General features: G+C 44.7%; 1 protein-coding gene across 2 annotated transcripts in view; it reads right to left on the bottom strand.

The window, feature by feature from the left end:
* Positions 1 to 27,942, bottom strand: part of DYNC2I1 (dynein 2 intermediate chain 1) — a 119,124-nt gene that overhangs the window by 86,980 nt on the left and 4,202 nt on the right. For both annotated transcript variants that reach the window (XM_068235842.1, XM_068235841.1), the window contains exons 2-3: positions 8,295 to 8,348; positions 3,471 to 4,530 (exon numbers count right to left, since the gene is read on the bottom strand). In XM_068235842.1, the coding sequence (XP_068091943.1) occupies positions 3,471 to 4,530; positions 8,295 to 8,348 (1,114 nt within the window). The remainder of the gene's footprint in view (positions 1 to 3,470; positions 4,531 to 8,294; positions 8,349 to 27,942) is intronic.

Below are 27,942 nucleotides of genomic sequence, written 5' to 3' on the forward strand. Positions count from 1 at the left end.
ATATTGTCTTGTCACTTTACTGTCCCTCAGAGGGGCTCACAATCTAATCCCTACCAAGGTCATATGTCTATGTATTTATGGTGTAGTGTATGTATCATGGCATAGAGCGAATTTAGGGGAAAGCCAATTAACTTATCTGTATGTTTTTGGGATGAGGGAGGAAACTAGAGTGCCCGGAGGAAACCCACACAGGGAGAACATACAAACTCTATGCAGGTAGTGCCCTGGCTGGGATACAAACCCGGGGACTCAGTGATGTAAGGCAAGAGAGCTATCCACTACGCCACCGTGCTGCCCCGGGTGAAGTGTATTTATTCCCTGGGCACACAGAGGCAAAATTTGTTATTTATCTGTCTACTACAGATATCAGGGAAAAAAAACTTTCATTGAAACCTACATATCAAAATTTGAGTAAATTCAGGCATACTGACACATGTAATCAGTTAAAGGGACACCGAGCGGTGCAGAAACTATGGAAAGATGCATATCATTTTAAAGCTCTCTTTCTCCTCTTTCCAATGATATATCAACCACCACCCTACGCCTTTTAATTTTCGCTATTTTCGTGATTGAAATGGGCGCGGCCGAGATTTCAATCGCGAAAATAGAGAAAACTAAAAGGTGTAGGGCGACGATTTAGGTGTCGCCAGAAAGAGAGCTTTAAAATGATATTCATCTTTCCATAGTTACTTGTATTACACAGGACGACACTTTCCCTAGTATCAGCAGCTCCATTCAGCAGAATAGAGCTGCTGACTTTAGGAAAAAGTCGCCCTGTGTAATACAATGTAACTTGGAAAGATGGATATCATTTTAAAGCTCTCTTTCTCCTCTTTCTGGCGACACATAAATCGTCGCCCTACGCCTTTTAGTTTTCTCTATGTTCGCGATTGAAATTGCGGCAGCGGCAATTTCAATCGCGAAAATAGAGAAAACTAAAAGGCGTAGGGCGGCGGTTTATCATTGGAAAGAGGAGAAAGAGAGCTTTAAAATGATATGCATCTTTCCATAGTTTCTGCACTGCTCGGGGTCCCTTTAAGTAAAATGGAAGTAATACGAATTGAGCTCCTGTGCAAGGCAAGCGACCGATGATGCCATGCATCTAATTTAAGAGCCAACAAAGAAGCTTAGAAGGTAGAGGAGGCCAGACTATTGACCAACCCCTACAGAAAATGTTGTGACTTCAGTGTAAACGCAGCTATTTATATTCCTGAAACTACTCATTGATTTGGCATACATTTTTCACAGAATGTTACCCCTATGTATGTGCTTAGTTTCTATTGTAGGGGTTTCTGACTGATTCATTTTAAATAAGAACTTATTTCCAGATACCATCCTACATGCAATCTCCGTTCTACTAACAATGTTATCCTGTCTACTTCTCTGGTCACCTCTTCTCATTCCTGCCTACAAGACTCTGGAATACCCTCCCCTAGAGCATGGAGTAGATAGAACACCTCCTAATGGAAGCAGTTCACCTACAGAGATCCTGGGACACACCTGCATGGCCAACAGTTGGGGTAAGCAGCCAACATGCATACAGGGTGGACTGAATAAACCCCTAGCATGCTGTATGGTTCAGGTGTTCTGGTGATGAGAACTCTGCTCCTGATTCCCGAGGGTCACATGCCTAAACCATTACTGGAGATCTCATTTGCCTCTGCTGAATTATGGAGACTGCGGCAGGTGAGTTAAACATTTTATTAAATAGGATTTTGCAAAGCTAGGTATTTGGGTGCCAGAACAATGTCGCCATAATGCCTCAGGTATGGGTTATGCTGGTGGCCAAGCCGGATTACCATAAGGAGAAATCTGGGTATTAGTGTGGCTGGGGGACACTGGGGGTTATTGTAGCTGCGGGGGCAGTGGAGATTAGTGTAGGTGGGGGTTACTGTATCTGGAGTGGCAGTAGGGCTTACTTTAGCTAAGTGCAGCTTAAATAGAGACAGCTTGGGGGGAAACGTTCCACAAGACATCCCCGCACCATGAAGGCACCCGGGTTTAGTATATTTTTTCCCCTGGTTTTTTGTCCTCTAAACCTAACTGGATCTTATGGTCAGGTGGTCCCAAAATACAGTATATGCCAGGAGGACAATCATTAGATTTTAAGTTACAGTAATCATCCAAATTAATTACTACAAAAATACAAATTAATCAGATCGCCACTTATTTATACAACATCTCACAAAAGTGAGTACACCTTTCACATTTTTATTAACAAAAAAATGTATCTTTTCATGGGACAACACTGAAGATATGACACTTTGATACAATGTAACGTAGTCCACGTACAGCTTATTTAACAGTGTGTATATGCTATTCCATCAAAATAACTCAACACACAGCCATTGATGTCTAAACCGCTGTCAATAGAAGTGAAAAATTGTGTCCAAAGAGAATATTTTGTGTGCCCACCATTATTTTCTAGCACTGCCTGGAGTTCACTAGAGCTTCACAGGTTGCCTATGGAATCCTCTTCCTCTCCAAAATGACAACATCCCAAAGATGGTAGATATTAGAAACCTTGTGCTCTTCCACCTTCATTTTACGGATGCCCAATATATGCTCAATGGGTTTAAGTCTGGAGACATGCTTGGCCAGACGCATACCTTTACCCTCAGTTTCTTTCGCAAGGCAGTGGTCATCTTGTAGGTGTGTTTAGGGTCATTAGCATGCTCATCATGCGGCCCAGTTTCTGTAGGGAGGGGATCATGCTCCATTTCAGTATGTCACAGTACGTTGGCATTCATGGTTCCCTCAATGAACTGTAGCTCACCAGTGCTAGCAGCACTCTAGCTGCACAAAATCATAATACTCCCACCACCATGCTTGACGGTAGACAAGACCTACTTGTCTTTGTACTTTTCACTCAACCTCTTTGGTCGACCATGGCGAGGCCTGTTCTGAGTGGAACCTGTCTTGTTAAACTGCTGTGTGGCCTTGGCCACTGTGGTGCAGCTAGCTTGGATTTCAGGTGATAGCAATCTTCTTATAGTCTAGGCCATCTTTATATAGAGCAACAATATATATTTGTTTTAATCCCCAGAGAGTTCTCAGCCATAAGATGTCATGTTGAACTTCCAGCGACCAGTATGAGAGTGTGAGAACAATAACACCAAATTTAACATACCTGCTCCCCATTCACACCTGAGACTGTGTAAATCTAACAAGTAACATGACCCCAGCGAGGGAAAATGTCTAATTGAGCAGAAATTTTAATGTACACACTTTTGTTGTCAGCGGTTTAGAAATTGTGTGTTGAGTTATTTTTATGGGACAGCAAATTAACGATGTTATACAAGCTGTACACTGACTGCTTTTCATCAAATCAAAGAGTCATATCTTTAGTGTTGTCCCATAAAATGGTCTGAAAAAAAATTACAAAAATGTGATAGGTGTACTCACTTTTTTGAGATACTGTAAATAGGCCCCTTAGAAACCAGTAAGAAGTCTACGATATTTTTTCTTACCCACACTCTCTCTAATCTTCCTTTCCTCCCTGCTTAGGTCAGTTGTGCCGTAGTCCTTAGTAGTATTGTCCTTCTCTTTCTCCCCAGTTCTGTGCATGTCTCTTGGTTTTTCCTTCTCCCGATGATGGTCTCGGACACGGTCCCTCTCTCTGTCTGCATGCCTGTCACTCTCATGGTGACTGCGTTTCTGTCCTCCCTCTTTGTCTGGATGTCGATCACTTTCAGGATACCTCTGTTTCTCTCTCCTCTCCTTCTCGGCATGCCTGTCACCATCAGGATAGCCACGTCTCTCTCGCCTTTCCTTCTCAGCATGCCTGTCAACCTCAGGATAGCCACGTCTCTCTCTTCCCTCTTTCTCAGCATGCCTGTCATCCTCAGGATAGCCACGTCTCTCTCTCCTCTCCTTCTCAGCATGCCTGTCACTCTCCGTGTGGCCACGTCTCTCTCCCCTCTCCTTTTCGGCATGTCTTCCACTCTCTGTGAAGCCACGTTTCTCCTCTCTCTCCTTCTTGGCATACCTGTCACTCTCTGCGTGGTCACGTTTCTCTCCCCTTTCCTTTTCGGCATGCCTGTCACTCTCCGTGTGGCCATGTTTCTCTCTACTCTCCTTCTCGGCATGCCTGTCACTCTCAGCGTGGCCACGTCTCTCTCTCCTCTCCCTCTCAGCATGTCTGTCACTCTTAGGATATCCATCTCTCTTTTCCTTCTCTGCATGCCTGTCACTCTCTGTTTGGCCACGTTTCTCTCTCCTTTCCTTCTCTGCATGCCTGTCACTCTCTGTTTGGTCACGTTTCTCTCTCCTCTCCTTCCCTGCATGCCTGTCACTCTCAGAGTTATTGCGTCTCTCTCCTCTTTCTTTGTCTGCACGCCTGTCAGTCTCAGCATAGCCTTCTCTCTCTCTCTTTTCCCTCTCTGCATGCCTGGTGCTCTCATAATCACGCCCGTCTCTTTCTTTCCGGTCAGATTTGTGTCTTCGTTCTACATTCTCATCTTGATCTTCCTCTCTGTGATGTCTCCTTTCTTTATGTCTCTGTTCATTAGAAGATTCAGACTGCATAGGCTAAAAAAAAAGCCAACAAAGGCAGGTTAAATATTGGAGTTCAGTGTGCACAGTAATAAAAACTGACATATACAAGCACAGCAATAACAGAGTGGGCCAAGGAAAAATCCATAACCTGACACCATCATTTGGCTTTTTGATGCATGGGGTTGCCACTAATGAAGTCTCATGCATAATATAGAAAATACAATGAAAATAGATAAAATAAGTCAATGTGTAATCTAATGTAAGTGAAATAATCTTCTACAGTACAGTGTGATATAGGAAAGATCTTTTTTGCTCGATGGTCAGAATGAACCACGGTTTTGGTATTTGTGTACTGCTATTTATCTGTAGGTACCAGACAATTCTAGCATGATCCTATATGGTCTATCCTTTCTTTTCTCTAGGGAGCTAATTGTCTCAGACCTCAGACAAAGTAAAGGCAAAGACTTGTGGGACTTGAAGTCTGCTCTCTACAAACCAGTGACAGCACAGTCATTTGCAGAAGAGATGCTTCACATGCCAATGGACAACAAGATGCCACTGAAGAGAACTTTAGGTCTAATAAGCCAAGCGTTATCAAGGTAACTGCATTTAAAGCAGACCTGAACTCAGAACGTCTTCTCTGCTCTAAAAGATAAACAGTAGCATAATAACCTTCAAACAAAAAACATTTCTTTGATACAGCTGATAAAAATCCTAAATTAAATCTGCACAGCTTCTACTTCCTGATTCATGGAAGCAGACCTATTGTTAACACCCTGTGCTCTCAAATGAGCTTATCTGCCATGGCTGTCATGTGACACAGGGAGGGATCAATTTACAATTTGTAATTGGACGCAGATGAGGAGGAAATAGACAGGCTAGACTCTCTAAATATATACAGGGTGCATTTCTCTCTGTTTTCCTTCTGTCCTGTGCAAGAGTTCAGGTCCACTTAAAAGTAAAGCAGAGATCTTTTTTTATCAGAAGATTTGATACTCACCTGCGGCTTCCTCCAGCAGCACAAACACGTCTAAATCCCATGCCGTCCTCCCGCGGTCTGCCGCTCAGCCTTGATCATCCCTGGTAACAGGCTCAGTTGGGTCCAGTCTGGGTCTTCTGCGCATGCGCGGGAGGTCCGCAGACCCAGACTGGACCCAACTGAGCCTGTTACCAGGGCTGATCGCGGCTGAGCGGCAGACTGCGGGAGGACGGCGTGGGATTTAGACGTGTTTGTGCTGCTGGAGGAAGCCGCGGGTGAGTATCAAATCTTCTTTGTATCAGATCTCTGGTACACTTTAAAGGAAACCTGAAGCAAAAAAAAAAAAAAACCTTATGATATAATGAATTGTATGTGTAGTATAGATAATGAATAGAACATTAGTAGCAAAGAAAAGAGTCTCATTTTTATTTTCAGTGATATGGCTTCGCTTTATAACATTGCTTAATTCTGTCAGTTTCAGTTTAGAAACCACACTCTGTATTTTAAGCTACAAAACAAAGCAGAAATAATGACCATTCAAACTTTCTGGCAGTAAAACCTTATCTCAAGCTGTCTGTCACTTTCTTGGCTGGCTAAGTGCTTCAGAAAACAGGACTGTATTTGACTCAGTGGGTCAAATATCTCAGAGAATCGGCGCGGAGCAGCGGTGATCGTAAAGTACAAGTGCTAGCAAAGTGCTAGTTGAGTGTAACAAAAAAATTTGTACAAATCGGCCCACCAGGGCCTGAGAAATCCTCCGCAGTGGCTTAGCCCGAGCTTAGCTCGGGCTTACCGCCAGGGAGGTTAAACCCCCCAAATACCGGGGCAAAATTTCATGACTTTCCAGGTTGTGGATTTTGCTGTATGGGGAGGCGGAGCTTAGCGCTGTAGCTCTGCTTCTTTTAGCGTCAATCTCCCCGCGGATCTCTGCTTCTCCCTGCCCTTCTCAGTGAAAGAACACTGAGAGGAGTAAGGAGAGGCGGCGATCAACGGAGATTGACTCCAGTAGACGCAGAGCTACTGCACAAAGCTCTGCCTCTACCAGGAAGCGATCCCCGCATTTTGCCCCGGGGATTTGGGGGGTTTAATTACATCGTTTTGCCGTGGTAATGCAGCGTTTTAGCTTTGCTGATATTGCTCAAGATAACTGTCAAAAAAAAAGAGCATTTTTAGAAGGTTTCAGACTCGCACTGACTTTCAATAAGTTGAGGACCAAAGAATGCATGTAACCACAGCAGGTGTGTGACAAGCAAAGCAGGTGGTTTGGGTGTTATAGCACGTGGGGTGCGTAAGGGTAATTTGGGGTTCCAGCAATCGTCGGCAGGGACGGATCTAGACCAAGTTGCGCCTGGGGCAAGGTCAGGTTTTGGCGCCTAAAGGTCAGGTTTTGGCACCTAAACTGCCATTCCCCATTCAGTTTTGGCGCCTAATGGTCAGGTTTTGGTGCCTAAAGATCAGGTTTTGGCGCCTAAACTGCCATTCCCCATCCAAATTTTGCCGCCTTTTTAAGAATTCAACAAACTGCGCCTAGGGCAAGAGACCCGTCTGCGCCCCCCCCCCCCCCCCCAGATCCGTCCCTGATCGTCGGACCCCGAAAACGGAGGAGGAATAGTATTTAATGCCGCCGGGAATTTGAGCGGCAGCAGGATGAGCCATCATTCGGCTCAACCTGCGCCCAACTCACCGGTGGTGTACCAATACGTACGCGTCATCAAGGCGATACTACAGCTAAGGGGATCAGCAGGACTTCTAGGCAATTAATATGCTTTAAAATAAATGAAATATGGCAGCCTCCATTTCCCTCTCAGTTCAGGTCAGGAGTTCTGGTTCTCCTTATCAGAACCAGGTTGCTACGCCAGTTTATGTAGGATTGAACTTACAGGGGATCTAAAGTGAAAATAAACTTATGATATAAAGACTTGTATGTGTGGTACTGCTAAGAAATAAAACACTATTAACACAGATATGAATCTCATATTGTTTCCAGTATAGTAAGAGTTAAGAAACTTCAGTTGTTATCTATGCAAAGGAGCTTCTGTGAGCTCTGCAACTTTATAAAGTTGTGGACAACACTGTCTTTTGAAGCACTTGTCTCAACTGTCTCGTTGTTTCTTCTTTGTTAATGGTTTTTTCTGCAGAGAAAAGTTCAAAGCGTCAGTAGCCTGCTCTGTGAAAGCATTTAAAATGCTGAGCGTATTGTGGAAACTGCAATTATTAGAGAATGATGCAATGTTATAAAAAAAAAAAAAGGCTATGTACCTGAAAATAAAAATACGACACTATTTTCTTTGCTACTAATGTTCTATTAATCATCTGTACTACACAACTAATTCATTGTATCATGAGTTTTTTTTTCGCTTCAGTCTTCTCCTTTAACAAATAAGTGGTCATCCTCTTCCAGTGTCAGCTGTGACTTTTATACAGCACATCTATCAGAGCCCATTGATTCAGCAGTGACAGAAGAAGCCCCTGGCAAGCAGCTGTCTGTATTGGACTTGTCTTGGAGCAACAACCTGACAGGGAGCAGACCAATAAATTTGACGTCTGGCAATTTCAGGCATGAAATCACTGCAGCGTCACAGACATATGACAGATATATAAGTAATAGCCGGTCCTCTCTGCAGTCTCCTAGGCTACAGCTTTCCACACAGTCAGGCTCTGGTGACAGCGTCATGCTTCAGTGCTGTCATTTGCTTTTCTGTTCTGTACACAGCAAATTTCCGTGGCCATGAGGAGTAAATTTAAACCTGTGACAGCCTGCAGAGAGCCGGTGAGAAGCCAAATATAACACACAGTGCAGAAAATAGAGATACGTAACCTTTAAGTGCTTCTTCAGCTCCTCCGATTTCCAGGTGTCCTCCTTTGTTTTATGCTAAAAGGATGAAAGACAAGACAGTAATTTAAAAATTGAAAACAAATGTAGGACATGATTGCTAAAAGTATAGAAAAGGATTAATAAAAAAAAATAAAAATAAGCATAAATCAGTGACTGATGTGGAACAAGTACGCACCGCTGCTGTCCAGGACCCGCCTCTTCTCGAAGACCGGGTAAAATGGGAGCGGTCATTAATAGGAGGTTGCAAATTGTGGCTGTGAGTAGAGGGCATAAGCGGGCAGCTCTTGCAACCAGATACCTTACTGGACCCCTGTGATGCCCAAATTACCTGTAATTGCGGCTATTAACATAGGGGCCTATGGCGGCACCCATATTATTAGCAGAGAGGGTTAGGCATTAATGGGGTCTTAGGGTTTGGCTACGGTGGTGTATGGGTTTAGGTTAGGAACTGCTGGGGGTCCTTAGGGTTAGGTTTCGGTTGGGGGGGTGGGGGGGGATCAGTCAGGGTTCAGCATTTAGAGGGAGGGCTTGTGTAAGAGTAAGGTTAGGTTAGGCCATGGAAAAATATTGGTCAAGATGACCAATATTTTACTACAATAATTAAGTAGTGGAATATCTGTAATTTTACCAATAGCGGCTTTCTCCGGAACCCAAATTATCGTGCGCCCTTTATAGATGTACGCTCTTCTTCTTGTGGCCACGCTCTTGTCTGAGTACAAGCTTCTCTGTACTGGGCTTGTGTGATAAAAGGTGGCTTCGTTTGTGGCACGGACCTTACTTACACATGTCCAGTACGGAGAGGCTGGTAACCGGATGGAATGGCGGCCATAAGAGCAAATTCAACAAGCCCTTGCCAAATATGTTCAGAGGAACCCAGCACTGGCTGAGCAGAGGCTTACCACTGCTGAGGTGAACTACAGTATCTATTTGGTAACATTTTGTTCGCTTCAGGTACGCTATAAGACAAGAAGAGAGAGGAGTTTGGGAGACTAACACCAATTCATATAGCGATGCCGCATTTTCCAGCAAGTTCCCAAAAAGTTACAAAAGCTGCCGACTGAAGCTGAAAAATAACTTTAACATCATTCAGATACAGGGACGTAACAATAGACCGTGCAAGGGATGCAGCCGTAGTGGGGCCCAGAAGCCACAGGGGGCCCCATCCTGAGAGACAGACATTTAAGGGCACGAAGGAAAAACGTTCTGCTCTATGCACAATTGTTCTAATTACTGCATCTGCTCAGCCACTGATAAAGAATCATACAAAGTTTAGCAGACAAAGATTTGTAGACAGTCCCTATTCAGTTGCAGTAGGGTCTTGTCTACAGCACCCAGCCCCTAACGCCTCTTCCCCTCTCCAAGTGCTCTGTACTGTAGTGATGCTGGTGAAGTCTGCAGAGCCAGTTCTGCTCTAGAGTGAGTGTAAAAAGCTGAGGCTGGGAGCACACTCGTCTGTCAGTTTTCTGCATTCATTTTCTGGACACTAGGGGCTTGATTCACAAAGCGGTGCTAACTGTTAGCACGCCTGTGAAAAGCCCCTTAGCACACCTAAAAGAGCTTTTCGCGCGCTAATTCGCACGCAAAACGCATCGCACGCAGTTATGCATGCAAAACTTTACGCATGTAAACCTTTATGCGCACAGTAAACCTTTATGCGCACATAAAGATTTATGCGCGTAAAGTTTTGCGTGTATAACTTTGCGCACGATTTCTTAAAGCTTTGTGCGTGCTAACTACTTAGCACCCAAGTTAGCACACCCAAAGCCTTTAGGCGTGCTAACTAGGTTAGCACCGCTTTGTGAATCTAGCCCTATGTGTATCTGTATTAGGGCTGCACGATTTTAGGGAAAAATCGAAATTGCGATTTTTCTCTCAGAAATTGCAATTTCGATTATTCCCAGATTTTTTTCTAAACAAGCTTTTGCACTTTAGGGCAGCGGGGGGGGGGGGGGGGGGGGTGTAAATCTGGTGATCGTCTACTATCTGCAGCAGCTTTCATTGTGCCCGCACTGCCTGGCCCGTTGTCGGATTGGCCAGAAGCAGTGAATATGTGTGAGTGTCAATGAGCGGGCGGGCGGTTCCACTCGAGCGACCGGCCGGGCACATGCAGCTTTACCAATCACTGGATAGCGATGGAATGACGGCAGCGGTAGGCTGTACATACTGACGATCAGCAGATCATCTTGCCACGAACCGTGGTTTCGGTTTTAAACCGAAAAACCGTGCAGTCCTAGTCTGTATGTGTCAAAACATGCACATTTTATCACGAAATTTATGTAATTGATAGGGAAAACGCTTGTAGTGCTTCACTGCTGTCTGTTTTTATCTGCATGGAGGGGGCGTGTTAGCGGGAGGGGACCCCATCCAAAGTTTCGCACGGGGCCCAGTGATTTCTAGTTACGCCCCTGTTCAGTTACAAAGAACCTTATATAGTGAATGCATAGATTTTGTACTAATGATGTACAATATAGGCTTTTGTGGAGGAACAGGTTAAAGGATAACTGTACAATAAATCAGTCCTACCACGTTCCTCCTTCAGTCATGGAATTGGAATACATTGATGGTTTTGACTCCTTGAAAAGACATAAGGAGCCCCTGGCAGCCTATTGTTGTAAACATTTCTTGTCCCCAGCAGTTTTTAGTTTCAAAATCTTTTTATTAATATTGTATAAAAATATGAAACATTTCACACAGATAAAAAAATTGTATAATGGTTGTATAATGACACGCAGCATTGAAGGTTCAATAAGCAGCAATATTCATAGCAGAGGAACCAATATAATGCATGAAATACTTAGAGTACCTAAATTATAATTACAGTTTGCTTTAAAACTAATAAGTTGCCAAGATATATAAAATCACACATAATAAAGTATGATTTTCTCACACCCCTCCCCCCAGGTCCATATTACACATATGGTCCTGAAAACCCAGCCCCTGGTGTGAAATTGTGCCCAGGTGATTTTTGTTCTTTCCAAACCATAGGTGCAAAGGATGCTGGGGGATTGATGTCATAACTCCACCCCCATGCCCTGCTCCCTGCCCACACCACTATGAAAAAAGATGTGATCTAATCCAGGCAGGCAGGCAGACATCTGAAATAAGAATTCTAGCAAACAGACATGATAAGAAAGGCTGCAGCAGTTCTCCTGACTCTCTTCTCTGTGAAAAGAGATGTAATTTGATCCAGGCAGGCAGAGAGCAGGGAGGGAGACTTTGTGAAAATGGTCAGTCCTATCAGTGATCTTAGCCTTATTTTTTATTTTTTTTAAATCATGGTTTCGGATTATAGACACATCCATGCAGCGGCACACCATCAATCCAAAGGAGAGGGTGCGTGACCAAAGAGTAGAGGATTCCCACTTAATATCAATAGCAAATCCAGCACAAATAAGTGCTTAAATAAAGGGGGACACTGAGAGGTCCCCTAAAACAATTGTTTGTGAATGTGATTGATGATAACTGATTAAAACACTATTGGAACACTACTGGTGCGCTGGCCATTTATGGATTCCCTTTAGTAACTAAATCTGCACTGAGCACAAAATAGATCCTTTCAAGGAAACTCTATAGTTGCTAAAACAAATTGAACACCATCAAGTCATTTCCCAGAGGTCGGCATATAGATGGAGATCAAATAATAAGTATTCTCAGCACTAGACCAATAATTCCTTTATAAAGTGACCTTGAAATAAACCTTGGCATATGTCACCTTCAGAGCAGGGCCGTTTCTAGGCTAGAAATTCATTCCAGGCCAGTCATAGCAGGGCCACACGCCTCCTCTTCCATCAGCGCAGCCACGCCCACACTGTAAGGCAGAGCCACTCATTTATGAGCGCCTCTGTGCTACTGCGCATGCGCGGCCACGCTCGTAACAGGAGAGTAGCATGGCCCTGATGTGGAGGGTTCCCTTTAGGGAGAAGCTTCGGTTGAATTGGTTGTGTCCAAGTTGAAGTAAAGCATGGCCTGTAAGAATGAAGTATGGCAATAGGTCAGCCTATACATATCCACCATATAACAATTAGGAAGCTCCCCCCCCCCCCCCAAAAAAAAAAAATATATGAGCAGGCAGCAGAATAACCGCCAGATAAAAACTGGAATCTACATGGAAAACACCAGGGATACTATGGAGCAGCAGTATGAGGCACCCATGGCACATGACATACCTGCACCCCTGTAGATACGCCTCTGACGGTGAGAACATAATGGCCTCAATTCACTAAGCTTTATCAAACACTTCATCAATAGTTTGATAATTTACCTCATGGGTAAAATCTAATTTTGAATTCACTAAGGTGTTATAGATTTATTGAATATTTTGTCGATAAAACATTCGATAAATATATAACACCTTAGTGAATTCAAAATTAGATTTTACCCATGAGGTAAATTATCAAACGTTTGATAAAGTGTTTGATAAAGCTTAGTGAATTGAGGCCATAAACTCCATGCAGACAGGGACGGTTCTAGACTTTTTGCTGCCTGAGGCACACTTGTAAGGATTGTTATCCCCCTCCCCCCACACACACACGATTTGGAATGATCACACAGCACACGACAATTTACTCTGCTTCATTAATGTTCTTACATGACATGCTGCCGCTCAACACAATAGCACACTGGCTGGCTGTGAGTCTGTGAGCCTCATTCTCTTCCTACTTTGACTGCATGCTGTTAGTGTAAACACACAGTACAAAAATGCTGCCCCTGTAATCTCTGCCGCCTGATGCAAATGTTTCACCTTGCCTCATGAGAGAACCGGCCCTGCATGCAGAAAGTGCCCTGGCTGGGTTGCGAACCAGGGCCCTAACACTGCAAGGCGAGAGTGCAATCCAAAACACAGTGCTGCCAACTGTTATACATCTTGTATAACAATGTAATTTGCTGTCCCAGCAAAATGACTCAACACAGCCATTAATATCTATTATAAACACTTTTAAATACTGTATTTAGGAGGAATAGTATAATACAGTGAGGGGGTGGGGGCACAAACACCAATAATAAATGACAAACAATTACTGCTGGAGCTGGAGCTACCAATAACAACTTATATGCATGCAAACTGTGTGGCAATGTAATAAGCACTTCTATTTAACACGTTCAGGAAGTTCACTGGCACTGTTACAACCTCCATATCTATAAGAATTAAACAGATAAGGATTTGCAATAAAGTTGTGTAAATCCTTGCAATGTATATCATTAACTTGTGGAGGACTGTGCTGCTTATAAGCAAAACTGGAGAATGCCTTTATGCCTTGCTGAAGAGTTCATTATTTTTTTTATTATTTGCCACTCAGCAGATGATCCCTGGGATAATGAGGAAATAGTGCTGCCTCAGTGACACAGCTCTGTGAGGAGGATGCACACAGCAGTCTGCTATCTAGGAGATTATTATTTCTGCAGCAAGACAAGAACAGCTTATCCTGACAATGACAGATGGCAACCAGTCTAGGCCACAACCCACATATCACCATCCAGGCACAAAAGTATCTATCTTCCGGTTTTATAAAACTATAATATATTCTGCGGCATTACCCACATTAAACAACAACGTTTACACAGATGACAATGTCCATCTAAGGGCTGGTTCACACAGGCTTCTGCTCAGTGTCTCCTTCAAACGCCGTAGTTGTTTTCTTCAAGAATGCCAGCGTTTAACAACTAAGCTTTTAATGACTTTTGAAGGCTTTTAATGGCTTTCAGTGCATTGCGTTTGAGAGCGTTACGTTTTCTGGGCTTTTGGTAGATTTTGCAGGAAAGGGCTGGGATTTGTATCTGAAATATGGGCTTTTGTTGGCTATCTACAGCAAACGACTTCTAGAACTGCATGTTATATTTGAGACAAGACGACGGGATCTACTGACAGGCTTTCATGCAAGCCAGCAAAACGTCATATTAAAGAGACTCTGAAGTCTCCAAAAAAATTGGTTTTTACTTTGAAAACCTCATTAACATTATTGCCTCTCTTAGATCGCCGCATCCCCGCGGCTGAAAACACCCTAAATCATCCCTAACTCGCCCGGGGTGGTTTGGGGTGATTAAGGGTGTTTTCAGCCGCGGGGATGCGGCAATTTAAGAGGGGCAATAATGTTAATGAGGCTTTTCAAGTAAAAGCCTATTTTTTTGGAGATTTCAGAGTTCTTTAAATGCTCCCATTTGCTTGCATGGGATGGCAGTCAATCCCTAAAAATGTAGCTTTTACCCTTCACCTAAAACGCCACATTTAATGCTCGCCAGTGGCGTAGATAAGGAGCTGTGGGCCCCGATGTCAGTTTTACATTGGGGCCCCCCAAGCATTCTATACATAACAATTGATACGGCGCACCAAAACCTGCCGATGGCCACCTCTGCAACCCCTATTGCCACACCCCTGGTGTCAGCCTTCATGGGCTTTTTTGTGGGCCACTCAGGTTCTGTAATGTACTTATTCCAAGCCTGGACCACTGTACTCATCAAAAACTACAGACTAGCAGTCACGTAAATGTACTGTAGCAATGTAAGTAAGTGGTTAATTTTTTTAGACCATAGACGACATTTGAGTTTTTTCCCACTGTAATCTTACAAGAGGCAGACCAGAGAATGTGTCTCCTGAGGTCTTTAACCTGTTCCGTACCAGCTGTCTCTGACCCCTTAAGGACCAGAGACTGTTGATACAGCAAAGTGGTGCAAACCGGCGCTTACCGACGAATCTTTGCGCAGTCCCGCCGCTCACCCATTGCCAGAGGTCCCTCTCTCTGCCGTCTCTATGAACGCTGTGCGCCGGTCAGGAGCCACTTTCATTGGCTCCTGACCCTGTCAATCAATGTAAGCCAATGGGATTGGCTTACAGTGATGACAGGGTCAGGAGCCAATGAAATCGGCTCCTGACCGGCTCAAACAGCTCTGCCGTCGGCAGATGGCAGAGCGAGTGTATTGCAGCGGGGAGAGAACGGCATGATCGGTGGGATTAGCATGATTGTGCAACGACAATTGCTCAAATCTACGTCCTGTCAGAGCTGCGCAGCCACATGCAGGATGTAGATTTCAACCAACTCAGTTCAGAAGCGGTTAATAACTCAAAGAGCCCTTACAGGCAGCACACTTTTTATAAAGAATTCCACAAAGAAGCCGTAATTGGTAGATTGAGCTCTCAATTGGTTAATAAGGACCAACCTCCTCCGTGCTATAGAAAAACTGAACAAAGCTATTGAAAATGATTTGTTGCTGCCATGTTACTAGAAAAAAAAAAAAAAAAAAAAAGGATTATCTTAATCTGGCACAGACATTCTAACAAGATTGCAGTTATACCCTGCTGGCAAATAATGTTACAAGTAATCGGCTCATTGTAGCAGCATCAGCTCCTAATGACATACGGAAGAAATGATGATTGTGCAATACAATATAATGCTGGGCATACACGGTACGTTTTGTACCGTGTAATCGAGCCGCTGATGGCTCGATTGATAATTTCCGACGTGTCCGATACCCCGCTGGAACGATTCCGGGCAGGAGTAAAGAAGAAACGAGCGGAAGATAAGGAAGCGCCCGCGGGGACGAGCGGGAATCGAGCCAGTGGCTCCATTTCGTGGTACAAAACGTACCGTGTATGCCCAGCATAAGGAACATTTACCTCATGAGCAATGATCTATTCGCTATAATGACTAGCCCTGCCTGGACTGAATCAGGAAAAAGGGAGCACGGAGTAAAGCGGAAAGAAGGGCGGAGCCATATGCGGCAATGATAAAAGCCGCAATTAGCAGCAATGGATGGAAATTCCAGAGGCGCTCAATAAAATACCGCAATGATATTCAGTAAAACAGTCAGGTCCATAAATATTGGGACATTGACACAATTCTAACATATTTGGCTCTATACGCAACCACAATGGATTTTAAATAAAACGACACGATGTGCTTTAACTGCAGACTGTCAGCTTTAATTTGAGGGTATTTACATCCAAATCAGGTGAACGTTGTAGGAATTACAACAGTTTGCATATGTGCATCCCACTTGTTAAAGAGAACCCGAGGTGGGGTTCTTCCATCACAATCCATATACAGAGGCTGGGTCTGTCTATAGAGCCCAGCCTCTGTTGCTAGTTAGTTCCCTCCAAAGTCCCCCCCTACGCGCTGTCAGACCCCATAAAACACAGCCGCGCTACGCGGCTGTGTTTACCTCACTACTGTCAGTCTCGGCTGCTCCCCCGCCTGCTGAATCGCTCCGGTCCCCGCCTGCGTCCCTTCCCTCCAATCACTGGCGAGGGAAGGGATGTGGGCGGGGACCGGAGCGATTCAGGAGGCGGGGGAGCGGCGAGACTGACAGTAGTGAGCTAAACACAGCCGGCTGCGACACGCTGCGTGTCGCCAGCGCGGCTGTGTTTTATGGGGTCTGACAGCGCGCAGGGGGGGCTTTGAAGGAAACGAACTAGAAACAGAGGCTGGGCTCAATAGACAGACCCAGCCTCTGTATAAGGATTGCGATGGAAGAACCCCACCTCGGGTTCTCTTTAAGGGACCAAAAGTAATGGGACAGAATAAAAATCATAAATAAAACTTTCACTTAATACAAGCAGGAACTGAAGACAGTTGCAGTAGAGTCCTGGCAGAGCAACACCAGTCTGTGTTCCAGACTTAAGGCTGTAATTGACTGCAAAGGATTTGCAACCAAGTATTAAAAAGTGAAAGTTTATATATGATTTTTGTTCTGTCCTATTACTTTTGGTCCCTCAACAAGTGGGAGTCACATATGCAAACTGCTGTAATTCCTACACTGTTCACCTGATTTGGATGTAAATACCCTCAAATTAAAGCCAACAGTCTGCAGTTAAAGCACATCCATTGTAGTCAGTGGCGGACACAGGCAGCAGTGGGCCCCTGTGCAAAATATCAATTGTGGGCCCCCCGCGCCGCGCCCAAAAATGGGTGCAGCTATAACCTGCGGCGCAAAAAATGGTCGTGGACAGAACCTGCGGCGCGTAGCGCCGCGGCAAAAAATGGGCGTGGCAATGACCGGATAAGGGCGGAGCTAACTGTAATTTAAAGTGATCCCGGGGTGAGAGTGATATGGAGGCTGCCATATTTATTTCCTTTTAAACAATACTAGTTGCCTGGCGGCCCTGCTGATCTATTTGGCTGCAGTAATAAACTGAATTACACCAGCAACAAGCATGCAGCTTAATCTTCTCAGTTCTGACAATATTGTCAGAAACCCCTGACCTGCTGCATGCTTGTTCAGGGTCTATGGTTGAAAGAATAAGAGGCAGAGGACCAGAACGGCAACCAGGCAACTGGTATTGCTTAAAAGGAGAGAAATATGGCAGCCTCAATATTATTCTCACCTCAGGTTCCCATGAAAAGTGCAACGCAAAGACAGTGGGCCCAAGTTTTGGTGACCCTTTCCCCAGAAAATTCACATAATTGTGCAGGTTTTCTCAAGAAAATACACATAATGTGAGCAGATTTGCCCAGAAAATACATTCAATCATGTCGGCAGATTTGCCCAGAAAATACGTGCAATGATGTCGGCAGATATGCCCAGAAAATACGTGCAATGATGTCGGCAGATATGCCCAGAAAATACGTGCAATGATGTCGGCAGATATGCCCAGAAAATACGTGCAATCATGTCGGCAGATATGCCCAGAAAATACGTGCAATGATGTCGGCAGATATGCCCAGAAAATACGTGCAATCATGTCGGCAGATATGCCCAGAAAATACGTGCAATCATGTCGGCAGATATGCCCAGAAAATACGTGCAATCATGTCGGCAGATATGCCCAGAAAATACGTGCAATCATGTCGGCAGATATGCCCAGAAAATACGTGCAATCATGTCGGCAGATATGCCCAGAAAATACGTGCAATCATGTCGGCAGATATGCCCAGAAAATACGTGCAATCATGTCGGCAGATATGCCCAGAAAATACCTGCAATCATGTCGGCAGATATGCCCAGAAAATACCTGCAATCATGTCGGCAGATATGCCCAGAAAATACCTGCAATCATGTCGGCAGATATGCCCAGAAAATACGTGCAATCATGTCGGCAGATTTGCCCAGAAAACACATGCAATCATGTAGCAAATTTGCCCAGAACATACATGCAATCATGTGGCAGACCTGCCCAGAACATACACGCAATCATGTGGCAGACCTGCCCAGAACATACACGCAATCATGTGGCAGACCTGCCCAGAACATACACCTGCTAAAATAAATAATAAAAAAAAAACATTTACTCACCTGCAGCAGCAGACCTCCTGTCCCAGCCTCCATCCGGCGCGCAGCTCCCATGGGTGGTTGGGTGGATAGGTAGCCTGGTGGGTAGGTAGGCAGCCGGGTGGGTAGGTAGGTAGCCCTTAGCCGGGTGGGTAAGTAGCCTGGTGGGTGGCTGGGTAGCCGGGTGGGTAGCCTGGTGGGTGGCTGGGTAGGCGGGTGGGTAGGTAGCCTGGTGGGTGGGTAGGTGGGTGGTTAGGTAGCTGGGTGGGTGGGTAGGTAGCCTGGTGGGTTGGTAGGTAGCCGGGTGGGTAGGTAGGTAGGTAGCCTGGTGGGTAGGTAGGTAGCCGGGTGGGTGTGTAGGTAGCCGGGTGGGTGGTTAGGTAGCCGGGTGGGTAGGTAGCCGGGTGGGTGGGTAGGTAGCCGGGTGGGTAGGTAGGTATCCGGGTGGGTAGGTAGCCGGGTGGGTGGGTAGGTAGCCGGGTGGGTAGGTAGCCAGGTAGATAGCCGGCAGGGTGGTTAGGTAGCCGGGTGGGTAGGTAGCCAGGTAGATAGCCGGCAGGGTGGTTAGGTAGCCGGGTGGGTAGCTAGGTAGCCGGGTGGGTAGGTAGCCGGGTGGGTAGGTAGCCAGGTAGATAGCCGGCAGGGTGGTTAGGTAGCCGGGTGGGTAGGTAGCCGGGTGGGTGGGTAGGTAGCCGGGTGGGTAGGTAGGTATCCGGGTGGGTAGGTAGCCGGGTGGGTGGGTAGGTAGCCGGGTGGGTAGGTAGCCAGCAGGGTGGGTAGGTAGCCGGGTGGGTAGGTAGCCAGGTAGATAGCCGGCAGGGTGGTTAGGTAGCCGGGTGGGTAGCTAGGTAGCCGGGTGGGTAGGTAGCCGGCAGGGTGGTTAGGTAGCCGGGTGGGTAGCTAGGTAGCCGGGTGGGTAGGTAGCCAGGTAGATAGCCGGCAGGGTGGTTAGGTAGCCGGGTGGGTAGCTAGGTAGCCGGGTGGGTAGGTAGCCAGGTAGATAGCCGGCAGGGTGGTCAGGTAGCCGGGTGGGTAGCTAGGTAGCCGGGTGGGTAGGTAGCCAGGTAGGTAGCCGGCAGGGTGGTTAGGTAGCCGGGTGGGTAGCTAGGTAGCCGGGTGGGTGGGTAGGTAGCCTGGTTAGGTAGCCGGGTAGGTAGCCGGGTGGATGGTTAGGTAGCGGGGTAGGTAGCCGGGTGGGTGGGTAAGGTAGCCGGGTGGGTAGCTATCCGGGTGGGGGGCCCGACTCCTATCCTCCCTCACTCACCTCGGGGCCCCCCTCCCAGTATGCGCTGCAGCCGGCGGGAGAGCAGAAAATACAGGAAGTCTCCGGCCGGGGCTGCAGCAGACGCTAGAGGCAGCTGCTGCTTAGTTTCCGATATGTCTCCAAAGCTGGAGACCAAGCGGCAGCTGCCGCCCCGGCCGGAGACTTCTTGTATTTTCCGCTCTCCCGCCGCATGAGGGGGGGGGGGGCGAGGTGAGGGGGGAGGACAGGAGTTGGGCCCCCCAGGTTAAAAAAAAATAAAATAAAAAAAAAAAAATAAAAAAAAAAAAAAAAACCTGCAATACTTAATGGGCCCCTGAAGCAGCAGAACTTCAGGGGCCCTCGTGCGGCGGCACGGCCTGCACGGCCGTATGTCCGCCACTGATTGTAGTTGTGTGTAGAGCCAAACATTTAAGAATTGTGTTGATGTCCCAATATTTATGGACCTGACTGTAGATGGAATTTTGGGTGCCCAGGAACAGAAGCTATAACTACTGGGCCTGAAGCATTAACTATTTATAGCCGATATTTCTGGGAGCCCAACATTCCATCTATTACTGCTAATTGTGGTTTTTGCATCAAAGTTTTTTTAGTGTGAGGAGTGAAGTGGTGATTAGCGGCGATAGATGGAATTTTGGGCGCTGCAATTTATAGCCATAATTTCAAGCTGCCCAAAATTCCATCTTTTGCCGCTAATACCGGTTTCGCGTCAGGGGGAGTTAGGGGTAAGGTGCCACGGCAAGGGGTTAAAGGTTAGGCACCGCCAGGGGGGTTAAGGGATAGGTATGGGGGGGGGGGTCTGTGTGAGAGTAGGCTTAGCTTAGGTCATAGTAAAATATAAGTAAAAATTACCAATACTTTACTATCAGAAGTAAGTAGTAGAATATCAGTAAATTCACCGATAGTATGCTAGCGGTAATCCCCTGCGCCCTTCCAGACGCCTTAATTACATGTACGCACCTGGACATATCAAGTATTTCAACACTGTTTAAACCTAACCTCTGCTTTTAAAGTGGATCCGAGGTGAACTTTTACTCATTGCATAATAGTGTTCCTTTCCTATTGTTTATAGGGCATTCCTCAAGCCAAATACTTTTTGTTTTTTGTTTTAATACTCTAATTCCCTATAAACTAAATAAACCAGGCCTACAGGTTTTCAGAGAGCCTTGGCAGTAGCAAGGGTTCATGGGAGCTCAGTTTGGGCAGGAGGAGGAGGTGTTACTAGCCAGAGATTTCAGAGGCAGAGGGGAGGAGGGAGGAGGAGGGGGATTAGGTTTTTTTGCTCAAGATACAGATAAGCCTGCCTCTGTGTAATGTTTACAAACAACATGGCTGCTGTCATTGTATCACAGGAAGAAAAAGGAGATTAACAAGTTTTGGAAGCAAAAGTCTAGCGAGAACCCCACGTCTAACATTATCAGCTGGAAATGTATCATGAAATGGAAAAGCCCAGCTGGAGGAACCAGAGGACACAGTTTGAAGCCCCAAAAATGTAACATTTAAAAATTAAACAAAAAAAAAAAGTGTTGCTATTGCTGGCTGGTTCATCACTGCCTTGCATCTCTTAACACACACCCCCTAGTGTTTTCCATACTATGCATCCCCCACTTCTTCCCAGGTGCATTACCTTTGGACTAGGATTGTTGCACCGCTATCTAAGTCCAGTGATTCCAGGCTCACGCAGGTCACTAGCACACACACCGCCTAGCTTTGGCTAACAAATGAAAGAGAGCTAGACCCACCAGATTTGCATAGCAGCACCATCACCATCTGAGAGGCAGAAGCACTCCCCACTTCTGGAGAGCTATGGCTATGCTACCTTCTTGCTTACATTGTCATGTCAAGTTATCAAGTCATGTCAAGTTGTCAAGTTAAAGGAGAAAGTGCTCTGTAACCAAATTTAGCATGTCAGCCACTGAATCAGATGGAATATGAGTGTTGATTAAAGTAAAACTAAAACTATCTAAAAAAATTAAAGTTAGAGTCTCACCTAAGAAGAGGGAGGGCTTTGGATCCTATAGAGCAGGGGTCCCCAACCTTTTTTTGGCCCGTAGACCGATTTCCAGTGTGGATTTTTCCTGGGGACCGGGAGGGGATGGATGTAGAGTAGGGGAGGTATGTTAATGTGAGAGTAGGGTTATGGAAGGTGATAGTAGAATATGGTTTAAATTGAAACCGATATTATAGTATCCATTATCTACATTAGTGGTGGCAACAGCCTCTGATTTTGCTGCTGCACATGTGCTCATAAAGGCAGCATTATCAGAGCACATAAAACGAAAAGGAGCACTGCAACAGTTAAATTAACATTTATTAAACTACTGTAATAAGGAAAAAAACATATGCACTAACACTAACTCACATAAAGATTCTCAGACACACTTTCTCCCAGAAAAAAGGAGCCCATATGCGATTTTTAAATCTACAAATTGTAAGCACTGTTCTGCTTTTTTTTAGTAGTTCAATAAAAGTTAAACTGTGAGTTGTCAGGGCTCTAGGACAGAAAGGAACAGGAGCGCCCCAATGGTGCATGAAGGAGCAGTACCTGGGCATTGCATTTAATCCGAATAAGATTGCAGTTTTGCTTACATTGCTGCAGTCTGCGGGTCTGGCTTCTCATCTCACACTCTCTTTCATCTAGATCAGCGAGCACCAAGCATCACTAGATTGTGCTGTCCTCCTTCCACAGTCGTCCACTGCACTGCACGTTCCTTTTATGTCTCCTGGTTCAGTGTAGGTACGGAATCTAAAGCAGTACAGTAGATCAGAGTTCCCCAAACCTGTCCTCAAAGCCCACCAACAGTACTTGTTTTGCAGAACACCACAAACATGCACAGGTGAGGTAATTAGTGTCTCAGCAGAGCTGATTAAATACCTCTGAAACATGCACTGTTGGTGGGCCTTGAGGACAGGGTTGGGGAACACTGCAGTAGATGACTGCGTAAGGATGCCGCTGCACGCTAATCTGGATGAAAGAAATTGAATGAGTTGAGAGGACAGGCTCATGGACCGCTGGGGACCCCTGCTATAGAACCTTCCTGGTCTTCTTTCCATGCCCTCGGTCCACCACAGTCCCCTCAGTAGAAGTTATTCGACCTACTGGTCGAATAAGTCTTTGTGAGTCCTTGTCAAGCTTCGGAAGTACTTGCATCCCCAAGCACTTCCAAAGACAAGCAGATCTGCACATCCACAAGTCAGGCTCACCCATGAGCAGGACGGATGTGTCCATCTTTGGAAGCACTCTGGGACGTGAGTGCTTCAAAAGCCTTCTGAGGATTCCCAAATGGGGGACAAAGGGTGGATCAAGAGCATGGAGAGGTCAGGAAAGGCTCTATACGATCCAAAGCGCACTCCATAGGTAAGTAACTTTTTTTTCTAGCTGGCTTTACATTTGCTTTAAATAGGAACTTTAATCTAGAATTGAACTTCATTCCAATCAGTAGCGGATTCCCCCTTTCCCATGAGAAATCTTTACCTCTTCTCAAATAGTTAATCAGGGTGGTCTGTATGGCTGATACTTTGGTGAAACCCCTCCCACCTTGTGATGTCATGACCAAGGTCTTGACAGTTTGCTGTCTGTGAACCTCATTGCACTGTGGGAAATAACAGCTTTTTCCAACTGCCAAGCATGCAATATCTCCCTCTGTGCATAGAACTTTCAGTAACAAATATTCCGTGCAGATCACCTGGCAGAACTAAAAGATGCCACCACCAGTGATAAATGTCAGAATGTAAATCAGGGAGAGGAAAAAAATTTACATTGGGCAAACACTGACTTAAATGAATATTGTAAAAAATAGCAATTTTATTCATTGTTATTTTCAGTACAGTTCCTAGTAAGTTGTTTCAGTCCTGATAACAAGAGGTTTCATGTAATGGGGAGGTCAATTTTCCGTTTATAGACAGGGAATCAGGTATGTTAGGAAGCAGAAACGCATCAGGCAGGGAGGTTGTGGTTCAGCATTAGGAAAGGGATAATGATGAAGTGGGAAGGTTAGAGTTAAGCATCTGGAAAGTAAATAGGAACAGTTGAGATAATAAAAGTCAGATAACAGCCCTCTCCAGGACTAACTTAGTCGGAGAGCTTAATGGCTTGTTTGCATAGAGATAACAACTGGAGTTTCTCAACTCTTCCTGTACTGGAAACAATTACACTGATGTATCTGATCTTAATGTTTTATTTCTTAAGGTAGCCATACACTGGTCGATTTGCCATTAGATCGACCAGCTGACAGATCCCTATCTGATCGAATCTGATCAGAGAGGGATCGTATGGCTGCCTTTACTGCAAACAGATTGTGAATCGATTTCAGCCTGAAACCGATCACAATCTGTTGAGCTGCTCCTGCCGCCTGTGCCCCCTCCCCTATACAATACCTGACGCTGGCTCCCGGGCGTCTTCTTAGCGCTGCACCGCTCTGTTCTTGCTCCATCCCGGCGCTTCCTGTGTCACTCCGTGACCAGGAAGTTCAAATAGAGCGCCCTCTATTTGAACTTCCTGGTCACTGCAGTGACATAGGAAGCGCCGGGATGGAGCCGGAACAGAGCGGTGCAGCGCTGAGAAGAGGCCCGGGAGCCAGCGTCAGGTAATGTATACCTGATCGGATCGGCCGCCGCTAGCGACGCGCTCCCTACCCGCGGGCGATCGAGGGTAATTTCCCGCACGGCGCGATCGACGGACCGATCCGATTTCGGGAGGAAATCGGATCGGCGGGTGCGTTTAGCGCGAACGATTGGCAGCAGATTCGATCCCAGGATCGAATCTGCTGTCGAAACGGCCGCGAATCGGGCCAGTGTATGGCCACCTTTAGCTGTGCTACACATACAAATCATAATATCATCATTTTTTTTTTCGCTTCAGTGTCTCTTTAATAGGCTGCCACTCATTAGAGACTGTAAAACATTCAACTTAGTTTGTAGATGTTTAAAAAAAAAAAAAAAAACATGGGATACTTAGTCATTTTTAGGAGTAGGAGGATAAATATAATTGTTTATCTCATTAGTTTATTTGCACCTCATGTTCACTTTAACCCGAATGGCTTCCCTTAATGTGAATTTTCCTCTGCCAGAGGAGATGTCATTACTTCACAGACTGCTCTGAAAGACTCATTTTGAATGCTGAGTGTTGTGTAATCTGCACATATTATAGAATGATGTAATGTTAGAAAAAACACTATATACCTGAAAATAAAAGTATGAGAATATTTTCTTTGCTGCTAATCTTCTAGTAATTATTCATAGTACACAACCAATTCACTATATCATATTTTTTTTTTCGCTTCAGTGTCTCTTTAAGTGTTCCAGTGTTAGAAAAAAGACCAATAGTTCATGTATTTTATCTCTCCCTGCCCTCAAAAGTTGTATTCTGCCAGGAAAACTTTTATGGCTGTACTTTGCTTATCAGTGAAGAAAGAAGCTGTCACTTACATGCCTATAAATTAATTATTTCAGGCAGAGAAATAAAACAGTAAAACAGCCTGGTTATTAATATGTTTTGCACTGTACATACACACGTTTATCTCATCATGTCACACATTGCCTCGGATACACTATAAGCAAACAAGAGGATAAGCAATGAATCACTCGCCAGAAACAGTGTCACAAGCCTGCTATGTTATCAGTAAGAGCATTTTACTGATAGTCTTAGAATCATCTCTCCCGTGCCAAATTTATGTCAAGACGCTTCTGACGTACCTTCCCCTGCAACCCATCCTTAGTAATAGGGAGTGGTTGTCCACTTTTCTGCCACTAGGTGGTAATGTGCATACAGATGAACACAGAACCAAAAAGAGAAAACCTTGTCAAAGCAGGGATGCAGGGGATTTGGTTTTTACATCATACTGAGAGTCATGCCAATGATAAGAAACTATTGTGGTTGCCTTACCTGGCTTATGTAGGACCTGCTGTTCTCAGCTAAGGAACTAAGCAAAACATTTGCCGCTATGTACAATATAAGCATGTACATTTGGTTATTACGGTGGCGCAGTGTTTAGTGCTCTTGCCTTGCAGTGCTGGGTCCCCGGTTCGAATCCCAGCCAGGTCAACATCTACAAGGCGTTTGTATGTTCTCCCTGTGTCTGCATGGGTTTCCTCCGGGTACTCCGGTTTCTTCCCACAACCCAAAAACATACAGATAAGTTACTTGGCTTCCCCCTAAAAAAATTGGCACTAGACTACAGTATGATACATGCACATCACGATACATACATAGACAAATGACTATGGTAGGGATTAGATTGTGAGCCCCTGTAACAGTTAGTGACAAGACAATACAAACTCTGTACAGTGCTGCGTAATATGTCGGCGCTATATAAATACTTAAAATAAATTAAATAAATGTAGAGGTTTTTTCCTGCAATTACATTAGGACCAGGGAAAATTCTACCTCCCATTGGTGAATATGATTAAATATCAAAAAAATCATTTTTATTTTCATTTGACTTTGATAATAAAATTAAAGTGTACCTGAAGTGACATGATGGGATGACTTATACACATACAGTACTAGCCCTACTAAGACATTTTATGAAATCCCTTTTGTTAAAGCACAGCAAGAGTTTAAAAAAAAAATTAGTTTTTAACTACTGTATACAAAAAAAGCTTTTCAAGCAGCTTTTCTAATTCAGTCCTGTTTCCTGAAAAGTAAATAAGTTCAAAGAGTCAAAGCGTTATTACTTCTGTATCTTTTTCAGCTTTGAGGGTCCTTCCACAGTGCATGGGCTTCAATGCGTTTTTGACAGTCGCAAGGGCACAGAGAACATAGTAATCGTGGTGACTTTGTACAGAGTGGTGTGATCTGTTTTTAACCAATCGCAAACAAAGTGCATGCCGCAGTCACCAGTATTTGCAGTAAGGTTAAATTAATGGGAGCGCATGCAAATTGCATAGCAAACACTTATTTTTTTTTAATGTCCAGAATAATATTCATGCCGGCCGATCGCACTGGTAATGATGCTGAAATCCACACTTAGGCCTTGTTCAAATTTTTTTTCCGTTCACATGTCCGTCCGCGTTGGGCTGTTTTTGAGGAGTCTTTTTTTCTGATTCCCGACACTTGGGTGGGCGATTTGTTTTTGTGCTTAGCGGTTTTCTAAGCGTATTTTCCGGAAGTGAACTCTTTGACCCAAAAAAGAATAAATACAATGTATTTATTCTTAAAAACGCAAGCGCAATCGCCTTATTGCACGTTTTTGTACGCGTTCTCCGATTTTCCTATAATTTCCATTGAGGCGGAATCACCCCAAAATGGAACATGCACATATATAACTTCATAACTTATCACAATGAAACAATCTATATCTTGTTTTTTTCGCCACCACTTAGGCTTTCTTTGGGGGATACTTTTTGCAAATAATTATTTTATTCTAAATGTGTTTTTGCAGGAAAAATTCGAAAAAAAATGAGGAAAAAAAATCATTATTTCTTCAGCCATTATAGTTTTAAGTAGTTTTAAAATAATACATGCTACCGTAATTAAAACCCACACATTAGCTTTGTCCATTTGTCCCGGTTACTGAAGCATTTAAAATCTTTCCCTAGTACAATGTATGGCGCCAATATTTTATTCGGAAATAAAGGTGCATTTTTTCAGTTTTCCGTCCGTCCCTGATTACAAGCCCATAATGTTTAATGTAACAGTAATATACCCTCTTGAAATACATATTTTAAAAAAAAATCAGTCCCTAAGGTAACTATTTATGTTTTGTTTCTTGTTTTTTTTTTACCCAAATTTTTTTGGGGTAGCTATTGGGGAGTGTGAGAGGTAAGGGGTTAATTTTAAATGTAAAAAAAAAAAAAAGTCATTTGAAAAAAAAAAAAGTGTGTACCGGTAGATGTAATTTTACTATTTGGCCACAAGATGTTCTTGCGCATAACTTCCCTATGCGTAGTATTACCCTTTCCTCCTCAGCAGAGGTGATCCAGCACCCCTTGTCACCGCTGTGCGCAAACAGGCAACTTTTATTGTCTTGTTTTCTTCATGGCTTTTAGCGCTGGATCGGGCTGTCTGAGGAGGACGGGGGAAGCCTCATTAAGTTCCAGAGGCTTCCCTTTCCTGAGGTAAGCATCTGTTTTCTTATTTATTTACAGTGGAACTTTAATCAAGGATTGAACTTCATCCCAGTCAGTAGCTGAACCCCCCTTTCCCATGAGAAAGCTTTACCTTTTTTC

This window comes from Hyperolius riggenbachi, chromosome 5 (genome assembly GCF_040937935.1).
Source record: "Hyperolius riggenbachi isolate aHypRig1 chromosome 5, aHypRig1.pri, whole genome shotgun sequence".
Taxonomy (NCBI): domain Eukaryota; kingdom Metazoa; phylum Chordata; class Amphibia; order Anura; family Hyperoliidae; genus Hyperolius; species Hyperolius riggenbachi.